This window comes from Lonchura striata, chromosome 6 (genome assembly GCF_046129695.1).
Source record: "Lonchura striata isolate bLonStr1 chromosome 6, bLonStr1.mat, whole genome shotgun sequence".
NCBI classification, from domain to species: domain Eukaryota; kingdom Metazoa; phylum Chordata; class Aves; order Passeriformes; family Estrildidae; genus Lonchura; species Lonchura striata.
The window spans coordinates 62,146,031-62,165,913 of record NC_134608.1 but is presented as its reverse complement, the minus strand read 5'-3'; the positions used below and the strand labels follow the sequence as shown (position 1 = coordinate 62,165,913).

At 42.8% G+C, this 19,883-nt stretch overlaps 1 protein-coding gene across 6 annotated transcripts in view; it reads right to left on the bottom strand.

The window, feature by feature from the left end:
* Nucleotides 1–728: 728 nt before the first annotated feature.
* Nucleotides 729–19,883, bottom strand: part of BDNF (brain derived neurotrophic factor) — a 38,472-nt gene continuing 19,317 nt past the window's right edge. For 5 of the 6 annotated variants that reach the window (XM_021539051.3, XM_021539052.3, XM_021539054.3 and 2 more), the window contains one exon: nucleotides 729–2,182. In XM_021539051.3, the coding sequence (XP_021394726.1) occupies nucleotides 1,421–2,182 (762 nt within the window). In that variant the 3' untranslated portion in view covers nucleotides 729–1,420. Of the gene's footprint in view, nucleotides 2,183–19,019; nucleotides 19,202–19,883 lie in introns of those variants that run through there. The other variant, XM_021539053.3, reaches the window with a different exon arrangement.

Here is a 19,883-nt window from a genome sequence, read left to right as displayed (position 1 = left end):
TTTCATAAGGTCTGCTGGCAGAGGTGGAGCCACACGAACACAATGCCAATTGCTCTCTGCTGGAGGCAGCTCCTCTCTGTCCCATTCTCAAGTGGTTTCCAGGCCTTCTTCAGGCACAGATGCCCCAGAGTTTGCTCTGCAGGCCTGGGGCTGCTGCCATGCTCTGGAGGGAAGGGCATCCACACACATGTCCAGCTCTTGCTAACATAATGCACAGACTACATTCAGTAATGACTGCAACTGGGACAGCCTCAGTCAACCCAAATCTCTGTTACTTGTTCCCAAACTGGCTGAGCTATAAAGCCCCACACAATCCACCATCCTCTTTTCTAGACCCTTTTTCTATTGACACTCTCACCGTGCTTCATCAAGACATTTGATCCAAACACGGTCTTTTATTATATGAAAATAATTGCTCTGAACTCTATAGAATATTCTCTATATGACAAGCTCCAGTTCTATGGTAAATGAAATACTTAAAGATCACAACCAATGTCCCTCCAGAGGGAGAAAAGGAGAAAAGGGGGGAAAAAATTCTCAAACACAAGCAAACATGGTATAAGCAAATGCGTGTCTCAAAAGACAGCAAATTGAAAAGGAAAGAAAAAAAAAAAAACCCCAACAACAACAAACCACCCCCCCAACAACCAAAAAAGCATGTTGCCATACAGTTAAATAAGCATTGTCTTTAAGCCTGAAGTTCAACAATGTGAAGTGGAACATCACCATTCTTTTTCAGTTGCCTCTTTTTATTATTTTTTGTCAGTAGTCGGACTGCTATTGCAAACACCTTCACAACATACAAAAACCAAATTTTTTTTCTAATCCAGAATAATGTAATGATTTTTTTGTTTTTCAATCTGATGGGAGTTCAAAAGTAAAAGAGAAACAGTAAAACTATGACAACAGCACCTTGACATTGTTTTAATTTCAACGCTATCAGAAGTTAGAAGCAGTAAACATATATACTAACAGACTAAAGATACTTACTGTCTAAAATGTAAACAGAATGTTTTGGTTCAATTTATTTTTCTGAAAGAGGACAGTTTATCATTAATTCACAATTGAAGCAGCATGCAATTTCATTCTTTTTTTTTTAATTTTATATTTTCAATTCTTGGCAACGGCGACAAACCACAATGTTATGGAGGAATGTAATGCAGACTTTTTTGTTCGCTTGATTTTTTTTTTTGTTTTGTTTTTTTTTTTTGTTTGTTTGTTTAAACTTGTGCGCAAATGACTATTGTTCCCCTTCAGGTCATGGATATGTTCAATAAATAGATTGTGTAACCACTGTACTGTATAAACTTCAGTCATACATGCAGTCCATAAAATTATTTTTTACTGAATAATTTACCCTGTTATGTATATATACAAATAGATAATTTTGTCTCAATATAATCTATACAACACAAATCCACTATCTTCCCCTTTTAATGGTCAATGTACATACACAAGAAGTGTCTATCCTTATGAAGCGCCAGCCAACTCTCTTTTTGTTATCCATGGTGAGAGCTCTCACGTAAGACTGGGTAGTTCGGCACTGCGAGTTCCAGTGCCTCTTGTCTATGCCCCTGCAGCCCTCCTTTGTGTACCCCTTGGGGTTGCATTTGGTCTCATAGAAGTATTGCTTCAGCTGGCCTTTGGGTACTGGAACTTTCTCCAGGACGGTGACGGTGGCCCCGGACATGTCCACTGCAGTCTTTTTCTCTGCTGCTGTCACCCACTCGCTCGTGCTGTCACACACGCTCAGTTCCCCACGGCGAGCCGGGTCGGAGTGGCGCCGGACCCGCATGGACATGTTTGCAGCATCCAGGTAGTTTTTGTACTCCTCGAGCAGGAAGAGCAGTGGGGGTTCCAAAGGCACTTGACTGCTTAGCATGACTCGGGATGTGTACAAGTCTGCATCCTTGTTTCCCTCACTGGGCTGGATGTCCTGCTCCTCGTCTAGAAGCTCCTCTATGACATGTTCAAAAGTGTCTGCCAACGATGTCAGTCCCCTTGAACTGGCACTGGGCCCATTTATGCTCTCAATAGTCCCGTGGGTCCGAAGACCTGGGTAAGCCAAGCTGCCTTGTCCTCTTAGACTGGCTTCTTTCATTGGGGCAGCTTTCATGCAAGTGAAGTATGAGATAACCATAGTAAAGAAAAGGATGGTCATCACTCTTCTCACTTGGTGGAACTGTAAAAACCAAGAAAAATAAATTAACTTACAAGGTTTGGAGTAAGAAAAATTCACCCAAGTTGTCACAAGACTGTGCATTTTCTACAGAGGTGTTCTGCATGCAGTTGCAACTCATTATCAGTGATAAAGTATACTCTTGTAAAAGAGTGTTCTTTCAATTTAGAGTTTCAGAAAAAGCATAGGCTGCAGCACAGGGAACACTGATCCAAGCAACTCAGTTCTTACATGCTAAAATCTCTCTGTAGCAAGTATTAGATTAGGTACTATGCAGACTCCTTATTTATTGACCAATTACACTTTTTCCAAGTAACAGTAAAAGCAGAACTGCTATTTAGCAATACAAAATTTCAGCAATAAAAGGCAGCTTCACAGCTGTGAAAGGCAAGACTTCTATTTCAAGTGCAAATGTAAATACTTGATTTTCAGGATCTCTCTATGACAGAAAATAGTTCATCATTCTGCCCACAAAAAAAACCAAACAACTGAGCACACCAGGATAAACTCCATTTGTATTTTGAAAGCAATGTCCAAAGCACAGGAAGAAGCCATACAATTCTGAGGTCTCAGCAGGTCAATCTCTCATCTGAACCTAGAAGGTATAGACATATAAATACAGAAGAAGAAAATGGCCTGGAACATGACAAGTACAGTAGAGTTGAGCTGGACAGATGCTTACACCATGTGAACAGGATGGAAAGGACGTGCTGGATCGCAGAGCTGGGAAGAGCTACACTGAAGGGACAGTAGCAGAACCACTGCTCTGTGCTTCTCCAGGGTCCCACACCACCTGTTCTCAGGTGGGCAAAGCCCAGAGGCCATCATGAAACCCAACATCACCAGCCCTACTGCCATGCTGAAACACAGCAGTTTGCCCGTTTCTCTCACGTTCTGTCCCAAAATCTGGCACACGTCACGGATTTATGTGTATGCTCATCTCTGTCCTCACTGAGAGAGGAGGGGTAGCACCAGAGAGGGGTTCTGGTAAGGAAATTCCTCACCAGGCTTGGAATCAGCACAGCTCACTCCTGTCAGGACTCCCAACATGTGGAGCTCCCATGAACTCCTTCCCAAGGGCTTTGCTAAGTCTCCTCAGGTAGAAATTGTTTCCTCCTCAAATGCAGAGCAGATACTTTAAGTCCTGTTACAAGAAGTGTCCCCAAATCCTGCAGTGACAGAGAGCTATGCCTTCTGTCTGATCCCGAACACTACTACAACATCTATCACATCCAATTGTTATTTTTTTTCTTTCTGATCCCTCTTCTCAGCAGTTCTGTTTGCTAGAAAGCAATGGCATTGTTCACATTTTTGAAAAAGCAGCTAATGCATGTTTCAGAGCTTTTGAAGTTCATTTGGAAGTACCTCATACTTGGCAACACTCATTGGAGTAAATCCTATTTCTGTTTGCCAACAGGGTGCTGTGTAAAAAGACTTACTTTATCTCCAGCAAATATACTGTGGGAAATGTGTACTCTTATGACTTAACATGGAAAGGCAATTTATCATTAAAAATACAAATAAAAAGAAATGTGCACTAGAAAGGCTATGCCCAAAATGTAGCCCTTAAAGAACTTAATGAAGGCAGGGTGGGAAGTGTTCAGGTTTATGTCCATGCCCCCTCATCTCCAGATCCCCACTAAACAAGATTTGGCCAAGAATCCTTTCTAACCCAGCACAACTCTTCCTTTATCCCTCCACCCCTCTTCCTGTTTAATAGTGTTGCCGTGGCATAGATTTATTAAGATTAAACAAACCTGACATCTGTGACTCATAAGAACATAGTGTTTGCTCTAACCATGCAGAACATTCATATTTTGCAGGTTTTTTTCATGTTGGGATTTTTAAAAGACTCTTCAGGGAGTGTCAGATTTCTTCCTCAAAGGGGAGGAAAAGAGGCATTACAGAGGTGATTTAAAAAGAAAGAAAAAGATTGCTAGTCTACCAAATGAGACATGAGACAAGTCTCCATGTCTTGAAATGGGTAGTTCAGCTAACATACAAATGCAGAGCCAGTGGAACAAAAAAATAATATTTATACACTCTCTCTTCAGAGAATTGTTTAATATAAAACCCAAAATGAAAAGAACCCCAAACAATCACATCACACTTTGTGGCCACCAGAGCAATGAACAGAAAACAGATCTTCTGGCTGCTAACCAAGTTCCTGTTATTTTTATGGAAGCAGTGCCCAGCGGTCCCGGCCATTTCCTGACCCTGTGGGACAGAGTCTCTCTGAGCATGCAGGGCACAAGAAAGAGGGCACAAAGGGCACCAACCAAGCACAGAGCAGGGAGAAGTTTGCACCCAGCAGGGAAGCACACCAGCTGGAGCTGACCAGTGCTTTTTGAGTCAGATAGGTGAACAAAGGAGAGAAGAACCCCTGGACCAGGGCACATGTCCCCGCTGTCACTGGGCTGTTCACCTTGCACGGGTTGCAAACACAGCAGCAGCTGTGCGCCTTCACTCACAAGAAGTTGCAAGAAACTGTGTACAACTCAACTCTGAAAACCAACAATTTTAGACAAGCGTTACCCACATAACATACTGATGATACTGCTTAAAAACCAATCCTCTTCCTCCCATTTCAAACTGTACAACAGCATGTCAAAGTAAGCTTTAGCAGTGCAGATACAAGGAATATTGCCAGCAAGAAACCACAGATCAAACATCTATAACTTTGTAAGTGAGCCCCAGACTAAGCTGAACTCCAGAAGCAGGATGTGAAAACATTCCTCTCTCTATCTTGACAGCAACTTGAACACTATACAGCGTCCTTATCTTTGGCAGCAAAACTATATCAAGTGATTTAATACGAGCTTCATTTTAGAGACCAAAGCAATTTGTATTAGCAGTTTCTAAAAATCAACTAGTTTAACATGCTGTAGCAGAATAAGATCTCTCACTTTACCTTTCAGCTACTCTTGAACTGACACACAAATGCATGTGTGTTGGTTTTACCTGGCTTGATTTTTTGAGGAGGGAATAAACCAGCCACAGAAGTGATTTTTAAAATATCTTTTAAATTTTGAGCCTATTTTGCCCTTAAAGCATTTCTTCCCAATCCTTACCTCAACTCATAAGCCCCTTTGGCTTTTCTTTCCCCCAGAGGCTATGCTCAACTATAGCAGAGGAGAATGGGTGAAGAGTTTTTTCATGGGTGCCAGCATTTAGCCAGCATCAAACCACAACATGGTTCATCTCTTTCTTAATGAGGCAGAACTAATATCCCAATGTAGCACCAATAGGGTTGCTGGAAACACTTTGGATGGCAGCTTCCAGTCTTTGTCCTCTCTGTTCTCCAACCACCAAACCTTAATTGTATTGCAAAGATTAAAGATACTGCTTGTCCCGTTACATTAAGTGTCTTGTAAACCCCAAACATTAACATATTGTGTACATCCTTCTGATTATGAGCCAGTCAGTGTGCCAACCTGCAGGGAAGGGGAACTGGGCTGGGAATATGGGAGAAAATGATTTTCCTGTTTTCCCAACCCGCTACTACCGAGCAAGGTATTGATCCTTTCTGTGCTGGCCATATCCACCACTGAGAGCCTTGCATGGAGATGCCCCAACATTTCTGTGTACATCCATGCCTGAGGCTACGCTGGTAGACTGAGCCACTATTTCTCATGGAGGCTCACCAGTGCTGACTTTTTCTTAACTGGAGCAGCCTGGCTGATAGTACATGTTCTGAGGGCATCAATACATCTGAATGCCAGACAAACAGTGTAGCCATGACTACTTGTAGTAAGATGTGCACCCAGAAACAAACAACTAAAAAAAAAAAAAAAAAAAAGAAATCACTGACATTACACCATCAGCCTGTAGTCCTACAATACACTCATTCTCCCTCCCTTCTCAGGTGTAGGAGGTTCAGGTCTCTACTCCACACCTTCTAGGAACAACAAGTAAAGGCTGCAACCCTTCTGCACTCCTGTTCAGCCACATCTCTGGGCATAAAAGATTGCAGACCTCTCTAGAAGAAGAAGCCTTATTCCAATTGTTCCATTCAGGGTACACCCACTAACCTGTACAACATAGATAAACATCAGCCTCCCTGAGAGCAAGCCTTAAACTGCTCCCTCAGGACATGAGGTGTGTCTACCAGAAATCAGAAATCACATTAGAGACCAGCTTTGTGAACACCATCCATTCTCAGGGCCACAAGAATGTCCTCTCTGCTTTCATGCGGCACAGTGAGGCTGTAGCAATGAAAAGAGGTCACCCACTGGACTGGATCTCAGGAAAAAGTGACCTACTTCATACTCCAATAAAGTCCAACAATTACAGCTAGAGCCACGACATGGAATTGTGGCAGGCATCTCCACTCATTAAGCAGGAAGCAGGCTCATTAAATGAAGGTCATGTCAATTATCTACAGCTACTTTACATACGCAGTCAATTACCTTGCTGTACTATTTATTTCAGTACTTGTATTTAATGAAGATTCACCAGTCAATTACTTTATTTAATTATTTTTACTTCTTTTAAGCAGGAATCCAGTAGCTTAACAAGTTACATTTCCAGCAGAGACACCTAAGGAATAGTTGTGAACATATACTTGCTTTCCTTGCATATGAACATATACTTGCAATCCCGATATGTGCCATGTGAGCTGAAATAACTTTCAGTAGTGAATAGATTCATGCTTTAATCTCCAGAAAGGAGTGTGTGAAGGAAGATAAAATTAGCACCAAGTGACATTTATTTTGTGCCTTGCCATTTTCTAAGATCTTTACACAAAAGTTCAATTTACTAAATCCTACTGAATGCCACAGGCATGAGTTTATGCTTTATGCATCATTACCAGAGTGTGTGAACAGATATCAAAATGGGATGCATGTCAGCACATGATTTGCAAAGACTAAATGTACTGAGAACAAATAGTATTAACCTTTATCACATGCATAAATGGATGTCTGACACACTCTACTTATCCTTGAGGCTATTTATGCAGCAAACTATATAATTACATTTTATTACTGAAAATAAAGCACCCACCCCCAATAAATATACATGCACACCCATATCCAATTTGTAGTCTTGTAAGTTGGTGCTTCTCATTAGGAAGAATAAACCTATTTTGTTTTTATTCTCATGTTGTTTTCCCTGAGGTAATGACATCTACTTAGCCTTAATGCCAGAGATAGCAGAGACTATGAAGTATTTTGAAGCCCAAGATAAACAGCAAGCAAATTTACAAGTAGTGTTAACTTTACCTACAACTTTTAGCACGAGAAATTTGCTTTTATCTTATGTTGGTAAATATCATCTGTGGTACAGCTTCTGAGAGCAAAGAAACTCAAGCAATGTCTATACTGGCTCTGGAAAAGCATGTGTCTATCTAAAGGAATACAAGACATTTTTTGCAGGCTTCCAAGTTTTTATTTGACTCTCTCCTCAGTACATACAGAAATCACAGCTTCTGACAACCAGAGGTGAGAAAGAACCCAAAGAAAATAATGGCAAAATAATAATGCCATGACATCACGGTCCCGATCTTTCACAGAGCCGTGAATAAGAGTTTCCTACAGACTTTGCTCATACATTTCTAGACACTCAGATAGACCTCAAACACTCACTGAGTGAGAATTCAGCTGCTTTAATGAGTGCAGAGCAGATTCACTGCAAACATGCTTCTTTATATTTAAATTGGCTAAGTGCAGGACTACAAGGTGTCCCCAGCAAGATCTCTGTTGGACACATCTCAGAACCCACTCTGCCCATACCAGTAAACAGGAAGAATGAGTTTTGACAGTATGTATGTGAAGGAACAGCAGATCAGATTCACAGGTTGTATAAAACATTTTCAGAGAGACAACATCTTTAGAAGAGATGTGCACTTTTTTTATGCTGTGGTAATGGGAACTGATTATTGAACTAGTGACACACTTACTGCCTTTGCAGCTGTTCACACAGCACACCACACTTGGGGCACTCAAACCACAGAAGTTGTGATTCCAGCTGTACTCAAAGAAGCTCAACTCCCAGAGGAGCCTGTGTGTGTGCCACCGCTCATATCAAACACCATATGCCTCACCACAACATTTTTTTGCCAAAATTTCATGTTGAAATCTCAAGGTGTCCAGTGAATGTCCTCCACAAATAAAAGCACTACCAACAGGTTTATTTCTGCTTTTTAGAGTATCATGGGTAGAGTAACATGCTGCACTTCTATTACTATGTCATAAATACTGTACTAGTAGGAATGATACTTCTAAGCCCAAAACTTGTGCATTAGCAAATTCCAATTTCAAAACTGACTTCAGAAAACTGTATTTATCCCTTTAGAGTATACATCAAGGTATGGCCATGCCATTACTGTGGTCATTCAGAAGTAACATTCAATCAATCTCTGGGAAAGGAAGGTTCACCTATAGAATAGGGTACATACTTCCCTACCATGAAAACAATCTATTAAGTAATTACTCCATGCCAGGATACTCTCTGGTTCCTCCATGGGGGCAGATAATGACAGTTCTCTGAAATAATTTGCTTCAATAGCCACTAGAGCTTTATAAAATGCTAATTCAACCTGTAAACAAAAGAACATTAAGGCAGAACCTCAGACCTTTGAGCAGCATCTGTAGGTTGTCTTCTGTTTCACTAGGGTTCTTTGATATGAATCATCACAGGACTAAGCTAATCTGCCAAGTATACACATGAAGCTCACACAAAAGTCAAGGACAATTGGCATCCAGAAGCAGGAACAGAACAGATCACATTGTGCAATCTAGCACGAATTGGATCCCCTGAACAAAGACATGTGCCCAGCAACCCTGGCACAACCCAGGAGTTCCTGCACCAGTTGAGGTTGGATCTCACAGAGTGCCTACAAACTACTGAACAGCATGTAAAGCATCCCACACACCCATCAGTTCTGCTGCAAGTGGCAGCTTCCTAGGACCTATAGAACATTATGCACCCAAAAGGAACATAAGTGAAGATTTGCCAAGGAAAAGAAATGGTTAAAAAGAATGATGATCCAGATGGAGCACTTAGCAGTGCTTTGGGCAGGCAGTGCTTTCACTAGAGGGAGGAGAGGAGAGCAAGAGCTATTCCTGCTTGTTGCAAGACTCTTACCTTTGCTGAGACCCTTACTGTGCGTGGCACTGCTCTAAGACAACACCTCATTTTTAGCCAGAGCCAGTACTTGAAATGCAGCTGTACATTGTGATGTACATGAACCAGAAACCAGAACTGTTTGTTGCAAGAGCCCTGACAGGTATTAACAGTACTCCTGCATTTGCTAGTGGTGTTTCAGTCATCTTTTGGCCGTCTGCCCTTGTGCGTGGATTTCTCTTGACACATGTCCAGCTGTCAACACAGCATTTCCATGCAAATAATTTCCGTACACAGGGTAAGGGATAAAAGCTTACTCTGAGGTACCACAGCACTTCCTGGGAGTATTCAAGTCCAAAGTTACACGGGAACAGAAGCAGAAATCTGTAGGTTTGCAAAGTCACCTCAATCAACGTTAACAGAATAACAAGGACTTGTACACTGATATAAGGATATGCTTATTGAGAATCCACTTCACTGGGCAGCTAGCCCTGCATGTGTCTGGCTGTGACAACAGCTTTATCTTTGTAGATAACACTACTGGAATATTATGTCAGTATGTTAACATAACTGAATTGAAAACACTTTGGCAAGAAGTGCTCTTTCACCAATGATATTTTACAATGACAATACAGCTTCCCTCAGATTTCAAAGCATTATAGTTTTCAGCTTTTTTTTTTTTTTCCACCTTCTAAGTGGTTTCATGTTGAAACAAGACTTTTGCACTTGCTATGGCTGGTACTCTATCCCTAATCAGCCAGATTCAATAGAGGGATACACAGGGTCATGCTGTATAACCAGCATGCCAGCACCTGAGAGTGACCCAAATAAGCTCTTCTTCTCCTCCTCTATCCTTAGGCACACACCAGTGTATAGGCTTATGGACTTACAACACTTTAACCCTTTCATTTCACAAGCTCCACAGAGTGAAAGGGTTTGGAATCCCTAGAAGGAGTGAGGAGGGTACAAATCTGGCAAAGATGCAAGGGTTTGAAAACAAGCTTCATTAGTTGTACTGCTCAAGGTACAAATATTTAATGGAACATATAGAAAAAGAAGCCCCTGCAGTCTTACAGGAAGAATTAATTTATCCAACTCCTGCATTTTTCCAGCTGTATAACAGTGTAATTTCTTTCAAAAAGGGGTGTTACACTGTGATTTCTGTGAATTACATGGACATTGGGACCTTCCCTACTTAAAAATAAAGTTACATGGTTCCTGACTTTTCATACTTGCCACCAGATATAACAGATTGTAGCATCATGGGGAATTATATCCACAAAAATTATGGAAGCTCCAGTTGACCTAATTCTGGTGGACACAATCCCTTGCCTGGTATAAATCCACAGTGTTCCGTTCATACATTTATATCAGTTGCAAAGGTGGCCATTATTTATGTGGTCAGAAAATCAGATGGGGTCACAACCTAAACTATAGCTAATAGCTGTATCAGAACAAAAAGTGGCAGGTTTCAGCAAAGCAGCTTCCTCAGGGTCTCCTGAGGGATCCACACACATTTGGTAATACCGTTTAAAGAGAAAGGAAAAAACCTTTCTAGGTGTGCGGGCTAGCTCTTCTCTTCCCTCACTGATACAAGCATATAAATAGCCTGGACATGTCTTTAAAGAGAAGTATGCAAAATCCAGCCCAACACCACCTAATGTTCTTCACTTGGGTGTCTCATTTCATGCACAGCCCCCCACTGAAGAAAGTGGCTTTGCTGCCAGCAAAGCACTGTTCTCACTGTAAGAGCCCTTAAGCTCCAAAGGGTAGGTTTGTATATGAGATTTCAGTCTTTAAATAAACACGTCTCTTGAAAAACTTCAATACCTGTCCCTTCATGTAAGCAGATCCCACTGTGCTGCAGGGAAGGACAGCTTCTCTTCTAACAGCTGGGGGTGGGGAAGGAAAGAGAAAATTGAAGCAAGAAACACTAAATTACACAATTAGTCTTGGAAACAGGTAAGTATTCTCCCTCTCCCAAACATCTCCACAACATAATGGAATAGCTACAGAAGTCACCATACTATTCAAAAGCAAAAATGTCACACCAGAGATAATTAGTAGTTAGAGAGAGGAAAAGAGGTTGCAAAAGCTAAGAAATCTGACACTTAAGCTGTTGTGACTCTCCGTTGTACAACACTTTTTGGAGAACATGCTATCAAAGCCTCCAAAGTGCTTTGCAAACACGGAAGCCCAACATATTTAGGTGAGAAGGAACTGCATCAGAAACTGTGTTTTTCCTCTGGGTAGCCTAAAGCCCACAAGTATTTTAAACATTTTACCCCAGCAAGTCACTGCTGAAACAGAGAACAGGGGAGTTCTTGCTCAAAACCCCTCAGTTCAGCCACTACACAAAGCTGCCTTTACCATGTGTACCACAGGCATATTTTGCTAATCTCTCCACGGCAATTTAGATGTCTAAAACAGAAAGATGCTGATTAAAACCTTAGGGGTATTACTTGGAATACATATGCTAGCTTACTTACATCTGTGTCATTATTAGTTCCTGACTGTAGGTTAACTATAGGGCATGTTGTCAGGAGCCTAAGGTGGGGTGGCAGAAACTCCTGCTATTGCCATATGGCTTTTTGTTTCTTCTTGCATTTTTCAGCTTTTAGCCTCATGCTTCCAATTTGTGGACTCAACCACTAACAAAGAGCAACAAGGAAAACAAAACTAGTGTTAAAATACAAATATTTTTCACCATTAAAACCTCTAAGCTTGATTTGAAATACAACCGGATTTCCTATCTTATCCAGACCAGAGACTGCTTTTACCTGCAGGAAACTTGTTATGAAATTTGGGAAAGACCTACTCCCATAAAGAAATACTATTGTACAAGCAAGTATTTACCAGCCCTACAAACACAAACCAGGCAGCTTTGCAAGTACCATCCTTAATTTAGATAAAATGGAGAACAGCAAGGTTATGCCTACTTGTAATGTGGGTAGCAGCACCATCACCATTAAAGCAATAAAAGGAAAGAAGATGATTGAGTTCCAGTCATCTTTATTCCCAATGCACATCCACAGATCCAGCTTTATGTTAAAATACCAATGACTCAATACTGTCCTTAAAAAAACTACAGGTCGTTTCACATACAAATCATGACAAATTATAAGATATGCAGAATATCAGCAATTCCCCTGCAGCCATTTTCTAGTGAGCACAATTTGAGTACTAAAAGGTCTGGTGGTGCTTTGCAACTGAAGACTTGCTCCAAAGTGTTTGATTTAAAGTAGACATGGATGTTATTTATTGTGTTTTCTAGGACTCCCTGCATAGCTGTCCTTCCATTAGCTAAAGGCAGGAAAACTGATTTATAGTATTTCCAAGCAAAAGAGTCTGTAAATTTTGTAACAGTTACAGGAATCAGCAGTTTAAAAAATATACAACCATTTCCATGTTGGACAAAATTGATTAAGAACCAGGTGACATGACTTCATGCTTGAAGTTTATGGACTTCAAGATGTTGCCTACAGGTTGCCTACAGGTCTAGACTCTTTGGAGGCTTAGACTTCCAATTAACTTATTCTTAAACATTATTTCTGCATTTATTTTAATGGAGGTATGTGGAATTCACTCACTTATTCTTTTGCAACAACCTTGTTCATTGGTGACATTGCTCCTACTTTTGCAGTTGCAATGGCAAAAAAGTTTTGCAAGGGGACAGCAGAAATTCATCATTAGTACAAAATCAAAAGAGACAAAGAACTTAAATGAGTCTTTCAAGGAAGGCAGCTTCATTCCTTGTTTTAAATTCATGTACCAATCATTAGCCTTTAAGGGGAAAACTCATTTCCAGACACCTTTTGTTAGTCAAAAAATCTGTATATCTGTGGAAGATGTAAAGAAGCATCTGCTTCTTCTCTTACACCTTTTCATTGGCATCAATTTGCCAATGCCACACCAGTAAATACTCTGCTGCTGTAAGAACATGTGAAGCAGCCTTCTTTGCCTCCCATAAAACGAAAACAATCCTTCACCAGTCTACAAGACATAAGCTGACAACAACAACAAAAAAATCATGACATTGACATAAACGGTATTGTTTATATCTGGAAAATCAAAAATGCAGAACTTCAGATGTATTTATTGCTGGTTTTGGTTCAACCCATTATAAAGATAAAGGGTGGTCATGATGTTCAGAAGGACATTCATAGCTCACCACAGTTTCCTGGCACAGGTTCTGGTTAAATCACTCTTGCCAGCTTGAACTTGTTATTGAATTTGCTTCCTCCTCACACTGGCTCTCTCAGTACAAATTCTATCAAATAGCATTTATCTCTCAGCATTTACAGCTCAGTCAAACTGGATAATCAACTCTGAAGGAATGTAAACAGCAAGAGAAGATCCAAGTCTTAATGGAGGCAGCCAGCAGGCAGAATTACCTAGAAGTACTTCAAAAACAAGTCCTGTCACTCACCCATCCCAACAGTATCCATACACTTCTGTGTTGGAAATACAGTGGAGCTACAACCAACACCAAAGAAGGCTTCAGGCATCTACTCTTTATTGTTCCTCAGTACAACCTTTTATCCTCTTGATCTTACATGCATTCCACCTGCATGTCCTCTCTACCCTTTGGCGACTGCCCAGCACACCTGGGCACTCCATGGCTTGTTACCTTCAGCACTGCTCACCTGTCCTGCACAGCTGCACCCACTGAGGATCGGCCACAGCCCCACTCCCAACCACCACAAACTGTGTGCCCACAACACTTCTGTGGTACAGTGACAGCTATGACTTAGGGGACAGACTGGCTTTACTAATCCAGCCTTTCAATAAAGTTTAGATTTAATTTCTTTTCTTCTCAGTGTATCATGTACTGAACACTCTACAAGAGCACCATGGCCAGTGTAAAGATGGACAAACGAAACCATATGGATGCTAGATGCTGCACCAAGCTTGAAAAGTGAATTGCATAACAGACTAAGGAATCCAGATATCAGAACCTTTAATTTCTTGATCTAGAGTAAACAGCATTTCTCTAGGAGCAGTGTTTTTAAAAACCCCTAGTGTTTAGATCACATTAGATAAAGCACAATATGCACTAGAATTGGAACAAGATTAGGCTTCACTCACTTTTAAAAGATATATACTACAGGATTCTGGGTTGAGTCTTTTGCATGCTGAATTAATAAAGAACATATAACAGCATTTTGCTCAAGGTTTTGCCTAGTTCAATTTTTTCCCAGATTCTTCCCGCATTTATGCGAAGCCTACTTGTAACTCAGTGCACGTCCCAGAAAGGTTGAAGCTGATGTGGAACTCCAGTGAGCCAAGAAGAGTTTTTGAAACTCACGCACCCTGATATGGTATAAACAGTTTGCAGTTGCCTCCCGACTTGTGGCAAATATTCCCGCATCACAGTTTCTCAGTTTCCCACAGGAAAATTCTGTTCCCTCAGAAGTTTTGGATTAAGCTCTTATCCCAGTCCCACTGACAGACTTCAAATATCTTAAGAAATTTAAAAAACCATTGCCTGGAAAGTTATACAGTACATGCAATTAACCAGTGGGTCACATTTTCGGGGCTCTGTGAGATGATATTATCTCCACATTTAGTTGTGTTGATTTGCTTATTCCAGTGGGCATTTGATAGCTGAGAGCTAGCATTTGTTATAAAAGCCTCAAAACATACTGTGTCTCCAAGAGTCACACAGAAATAACTGAACATGAGATTTTAAGTTTCAGGGGGTAAAAAAGGCTCATTCCTCTGTAATCAGGAAACAGTGTAAGTAGGGAACACTGCTTTTCTCTCAAATGCAGAGGAAAAAACTGCTATAGCAGCTCAATGTGCAAAACTAAAAAACAAGGAGCAGATACTAGCATATTCCACGTTCTTAGATTTGAGGTAGTAACAAATAGCTACATATTGAACTTAACGTTGATACTTCGTTTTAAAACTGAGAAAATTCTGAATCTAGTGAAATCAATCTAAAGGCTCCTGAGTTTGGGGAAATCAGAATTTTTTTACTGTTCCAGGAAATATATACTGAAGGACAGTCCCAACAAGTAGACATCAAAGATGGGATAGGGAACAAACCAACCTTCAAGCAAACTCAAATCCTTAAGGGACTAATTCTACATTGCATATTATTGGTATAGGCTTTACAAAGGCTATGGAGCCTCAGCAGCAGCTGCACCAAACCCTTACAAATTTGACTTGCAAATACTTCTTTAGGTGCAGTCTAAATTAAATCAGCAAATGATTTACTGAAAGTGAAGCTTCTTTGCTTACCTACTCAAGCCACACAAGGAAGACTGTATAAAACTTAATTACCTGCATCACTAGAACAGGATTCACAGGTAATCATCAATTACAGGGCTAGAAAAAGTCTGCACTCATACACTAAATCTCTACTGTGGAGTAAGGACTGGGATTAACTAATTTTCAAGGTGCCTGCTCCCTTGCCAGAGACAGCACAAGCACCTTATGTGGTTCATGCATCTCTAGGTGGCAGCAGCTGCTCAGATTTTGAGATACTGTGAGATGCTTATCTCAAATTTAGCAACCAGTATCCTTCCATCCTCCTAGAACTGCCTTTCCTAACGTGAAATGTGACCCCCTCCCCCATTTCTTCATAATTTATAGCAGTCTGTAGCTGAGTCACAAGGATTTCTGCATTTTCCTAACCAAGTACACAAGAAAAGAAATGAACTGCCAAAGGATTGAGGTAATTTATAGCATAAAGCATTGAGAGCTTCCAGTCGATCAAAGGACTCAGAGAAACAAATATAAGAACAATCATGCCTTCTGTTCTCTACAAATGCCACGGCCAGAAATAACTGTCCTAATTAACTGGTTTCAGAAAATGACTTCTCTGAAAAATACAATATTCTTACCATGGAAAGTATACAACTGCTACAGCCTTATGGCAGCTGTCAGCAGGGCATGAAAAGTCACTAAACGAAGTTTCCGTTTGCTTCCTCTGGTTGTGCATGGTACTCACCTTTAGACAGCTTAAATTATGCTGCAAGGGGACATTCCGCTACCACTGGTATCAGTGTTACCAAGAGTTACAATCACATCAGGTCAGTACCACCCCAGCCAGCCTCTGTTCACTGGTTAGAAAGGGCAGATACTGTACCTGAGATGAGGTTGGCTTTTTTTTTTTGTTTTGGTAAGACTGTTGCCTGGTCAGTCATGTCCAGGGCATCTCCAGTATTTCAGACAGTTTTGTGTTCACTGTTGCTGTTGGTGTAGCAGTTGAGCTCCACCAGTCTACAGCTGCCTGACAGTGAGTTCCTGAATGCTGGAAAGGAGGAAAGGCTGAGCCTACAGATCACCTATACTTCACACATAAGACTGTTTGCCTTGTTCCACATGGACAACTCCTGCAAACAGTGTTCCTCTCTGGACTGCTCAGCACCTGGAATTGGTAACACACAAGTTTAAGGTACAATGGCAAAGTTTCCTGTATGCACTGCACAGCAAAATCTGTTATTGTTTGCATTACAAGAGTCTAGGTGAGTTCTTGTTGGGTACTAGAAAGAGCAGAGAGGCAAGACTATCTCTGCCTCAAAGAGCCTGCAGCCAAAGATAAGACTGGCTAACAGATGGATAAGGAAACAAAGTAAGTAAGATTTGTGAGCTGGTAGACAGGGGCACAGTCTACCAGCCCCATCCCAACTCATGTACCAGGCAGTTCACTCAGTGCACGCCCGTGCTGCTTCCTAATGGTGTAACACAGCACACAATGGCTGTTACGGAACCTTCCCTGCTGGAACTGAAGACAATAGGTTATTGGCTAACAGTTCACTTCAGCAACACACAAAAACAGCTTAGCTTCAGTGCCTTTAAAAGCTTCCTTTTACAGGGTGTTTACAACTAAGGATTACCAAGAAAGCCAGTGTATGAACTGATCTAAGAAATGATTGAGAGTTTCTCAATTAAGCAGCATTTCAGCTGTTTAGGAGAAACCAAGTGCTCACAACATATACTTGAAAACAGGTCAAGGCAGAATAGTAATTAACCTATTAAAAGCACATATCCTTCTCCAGTGGAGCCTCCAACAACTCACACAATGCCCGATTGGAGATTTCTAGTGTAGGCACAGGGCACACTCTTAGAAGAACTTTTCAGCCTTTTATACAAACCAGGAAGGCAGGTATGACAAATACCTTTTTTTTTTTTAGTAGGACTATACTCATTGCACAAGTCATTCAGTAGAGTGGCTTGTTTCTCCTCCTCATGCAGTGCTTACCTGTAGAAGGGTTGAGAGGGTCTCCTACTTCCGAGCTTCTTGTGACCTGCTTTTACACGTGCACTCCCTGAGAAAATTATTATCTGAGCAAAATGTGCAGCTTCTGAGTTTTCCTTACAGCAACAGCAGGGTAAGAGTTGCACAAATGCTTCAGCTATTGCAAGAACTTTTTAAGTGCAGCCACTTTCAGCTCAGCACTATCATGTATACAAAGCTTTTAAGCAAAAGCACAGAACCTTATTTTCCCCTATATTTTTTTCATGTTAATGAGCCTTTAAAAACCTTTGCATCTGTGCACTACATTTTGTAGTATTCCAGCATATTGCAGTACTTCCCAAGCACTACTGTTACAACATAATGCCTTGCTGCTTAACAGCTTGAAATTACACTTTTTTCAGTATAGTCTTCCTCTGTCCAAGATAAAAGTCCTTTCCCATCTTCTTCCACCATTATATCTGGATTATTCAGATAAAATATTCTTCATCTTTCTGACCTGGTTTACCCTGATTTCACAGCCACATAACAACAGGATCTACTCTGCAGTTCTGGAAAGCAGAGAGCTCTTGCAACATGAACAGAAGGCACACTGCTTACAAATGGGTTTTCCCAGACAAGGTTCAGTGAAGTTGAACATTAGTGGTAGTACTACAGCAGAAAATAGATTTTTTAGAGTTTAAACAGAGGCACTGCTTTGCTCTGAGACCCAGGTGAGGGATGGCACTCATTCCTGCAGAACATCAACGTCTGTCTTCTCCCTTCCCCGGCTCTGTTTACACAGCTAGTGCCCTGGAACTCTGCACACAGGAAACCACAGCATCCCCCAGCAGCTGCTACCTCCTCTCACACGCCAAACTACAGGATTCGCAGAGTGCCTGACGCCAAGAGCATCCCCTGTGCTGACGTCCTTCCATACCCACACCAACTCTGGGCCATCCCTGGGCTGGAGTTTTCACCTGAGGGCGGGCTTGCAGACAAGAATCAGCTTTGTAAGCAGAGCCTACGATTTACACACGCTCACTACGCAACACAAAAGAGCAGGCAATATGATGATCAGCTTACTCGGGACAGCCACTCACGTGTAAACAGAGCAAAGTTTTCACTTTTGTGACTAAAAAGCCATTAAAACTTGGTGCTGTGAAAGTTCCTCCTACCCACAAGCAGGTGGCTCATTATCCAACGCTTTGCTCAGATCTATAGACGGAAATTCATTTTATCTGTTTAGCACCATGAATTAAAGATTACAGAAATACTGGCTGAAGAAAAATGTATTGCCAGGATAGATTCTTTGCATTCATTAGAACTGTGTTACTAGAAACATAAATAAGTAATGACTATTGATCTTGCATAACCTCAGAGGAGCAAACTACAACAAACTGGGAGGAAAAGGACATAACTGGAATGAACAAACCAAGACACCAAGCAAAAACAACTCTTAAAAACAACCAAGCAAAGCAAGCGTGGCCCACAGCTGTGACACCTCATGTTTTAATCTTAGAGGGGGAAAGCTGTGGGACAGCACAAGGTTTCCAAAGTATTAATTAAACCTCTGCCGAAGAAATTTACCATTTAACCCAGGTTTTTTCCCGCAGGCGTGTCTGACCCCCGATAGGAATCCACAGGCCGGTCGCTGCTCCCTCCCAAGCACCGACAGACTCCTCCGGCCGCTCCTTGCGCCGCCCTGCCTTGCCCTCGCTGCCGCGGGACGGGCAGAGCGGAGGGGCACCGGATCCCGGAGACGGTGCCGGGCATGCTTCACATTCCAGCGACGGTCCAGCTTCAACAAGTGCATCGCAAGGAGGGCGCATCGCAAGGAGGGCGCATCGCGCCCCTCCCTGACGGCGCCCGGCCCTTCCCGCCGCCCGCCCCGCCGCCGCCGCCCCACGGCCGGGCGCCGCCGCTGCTCCGTCACGGCCCCGCCGCTCTCCCGTCACGGCCCCGCCGCTCTCCCGTCACGGCCCCGCCGCTCTCCCGTCAGGGTCCCGCCGCTCTCCCGTCAGGGCCCCGCCGCTCTCCCGTCAGGGCCCCGCCGCTCTCCCGTCAGGGCCCCGCCGCTCTCCCGTCACGGCCCCGCCGCTCTCCCGTCAGGGCCGGGTCCCGCCGCCGCGGCAGCAGGGAGGGAGGCGGCCGGGCCGCCGCCCCACCGCGCGCCCGCCGCCAGGGGGCGCGCCCCGCCGCCCGAGGGGCCCCGCCGCGCCCCGCGCCGGGCGGCCGCCGCCGTCGGGGAAGCGCCGCCGGGCCCCGCGCTCCGCTGCCCCCCGCGCCGCCGGCAGCGCGCTCCTGCTCCCGCCGGCCCCGACTAAAGCTCCGCCGGGCACCGGCCGCGCCGACAGGTGCGGGAACAAAGGGGCGCGGGTTGCGCCAGCCCTCGCCCGTCCTTTCCGCTCCCCGACGCCTCTCGCCGGCCGGCACTCTCCCGGCTCCGCAGCC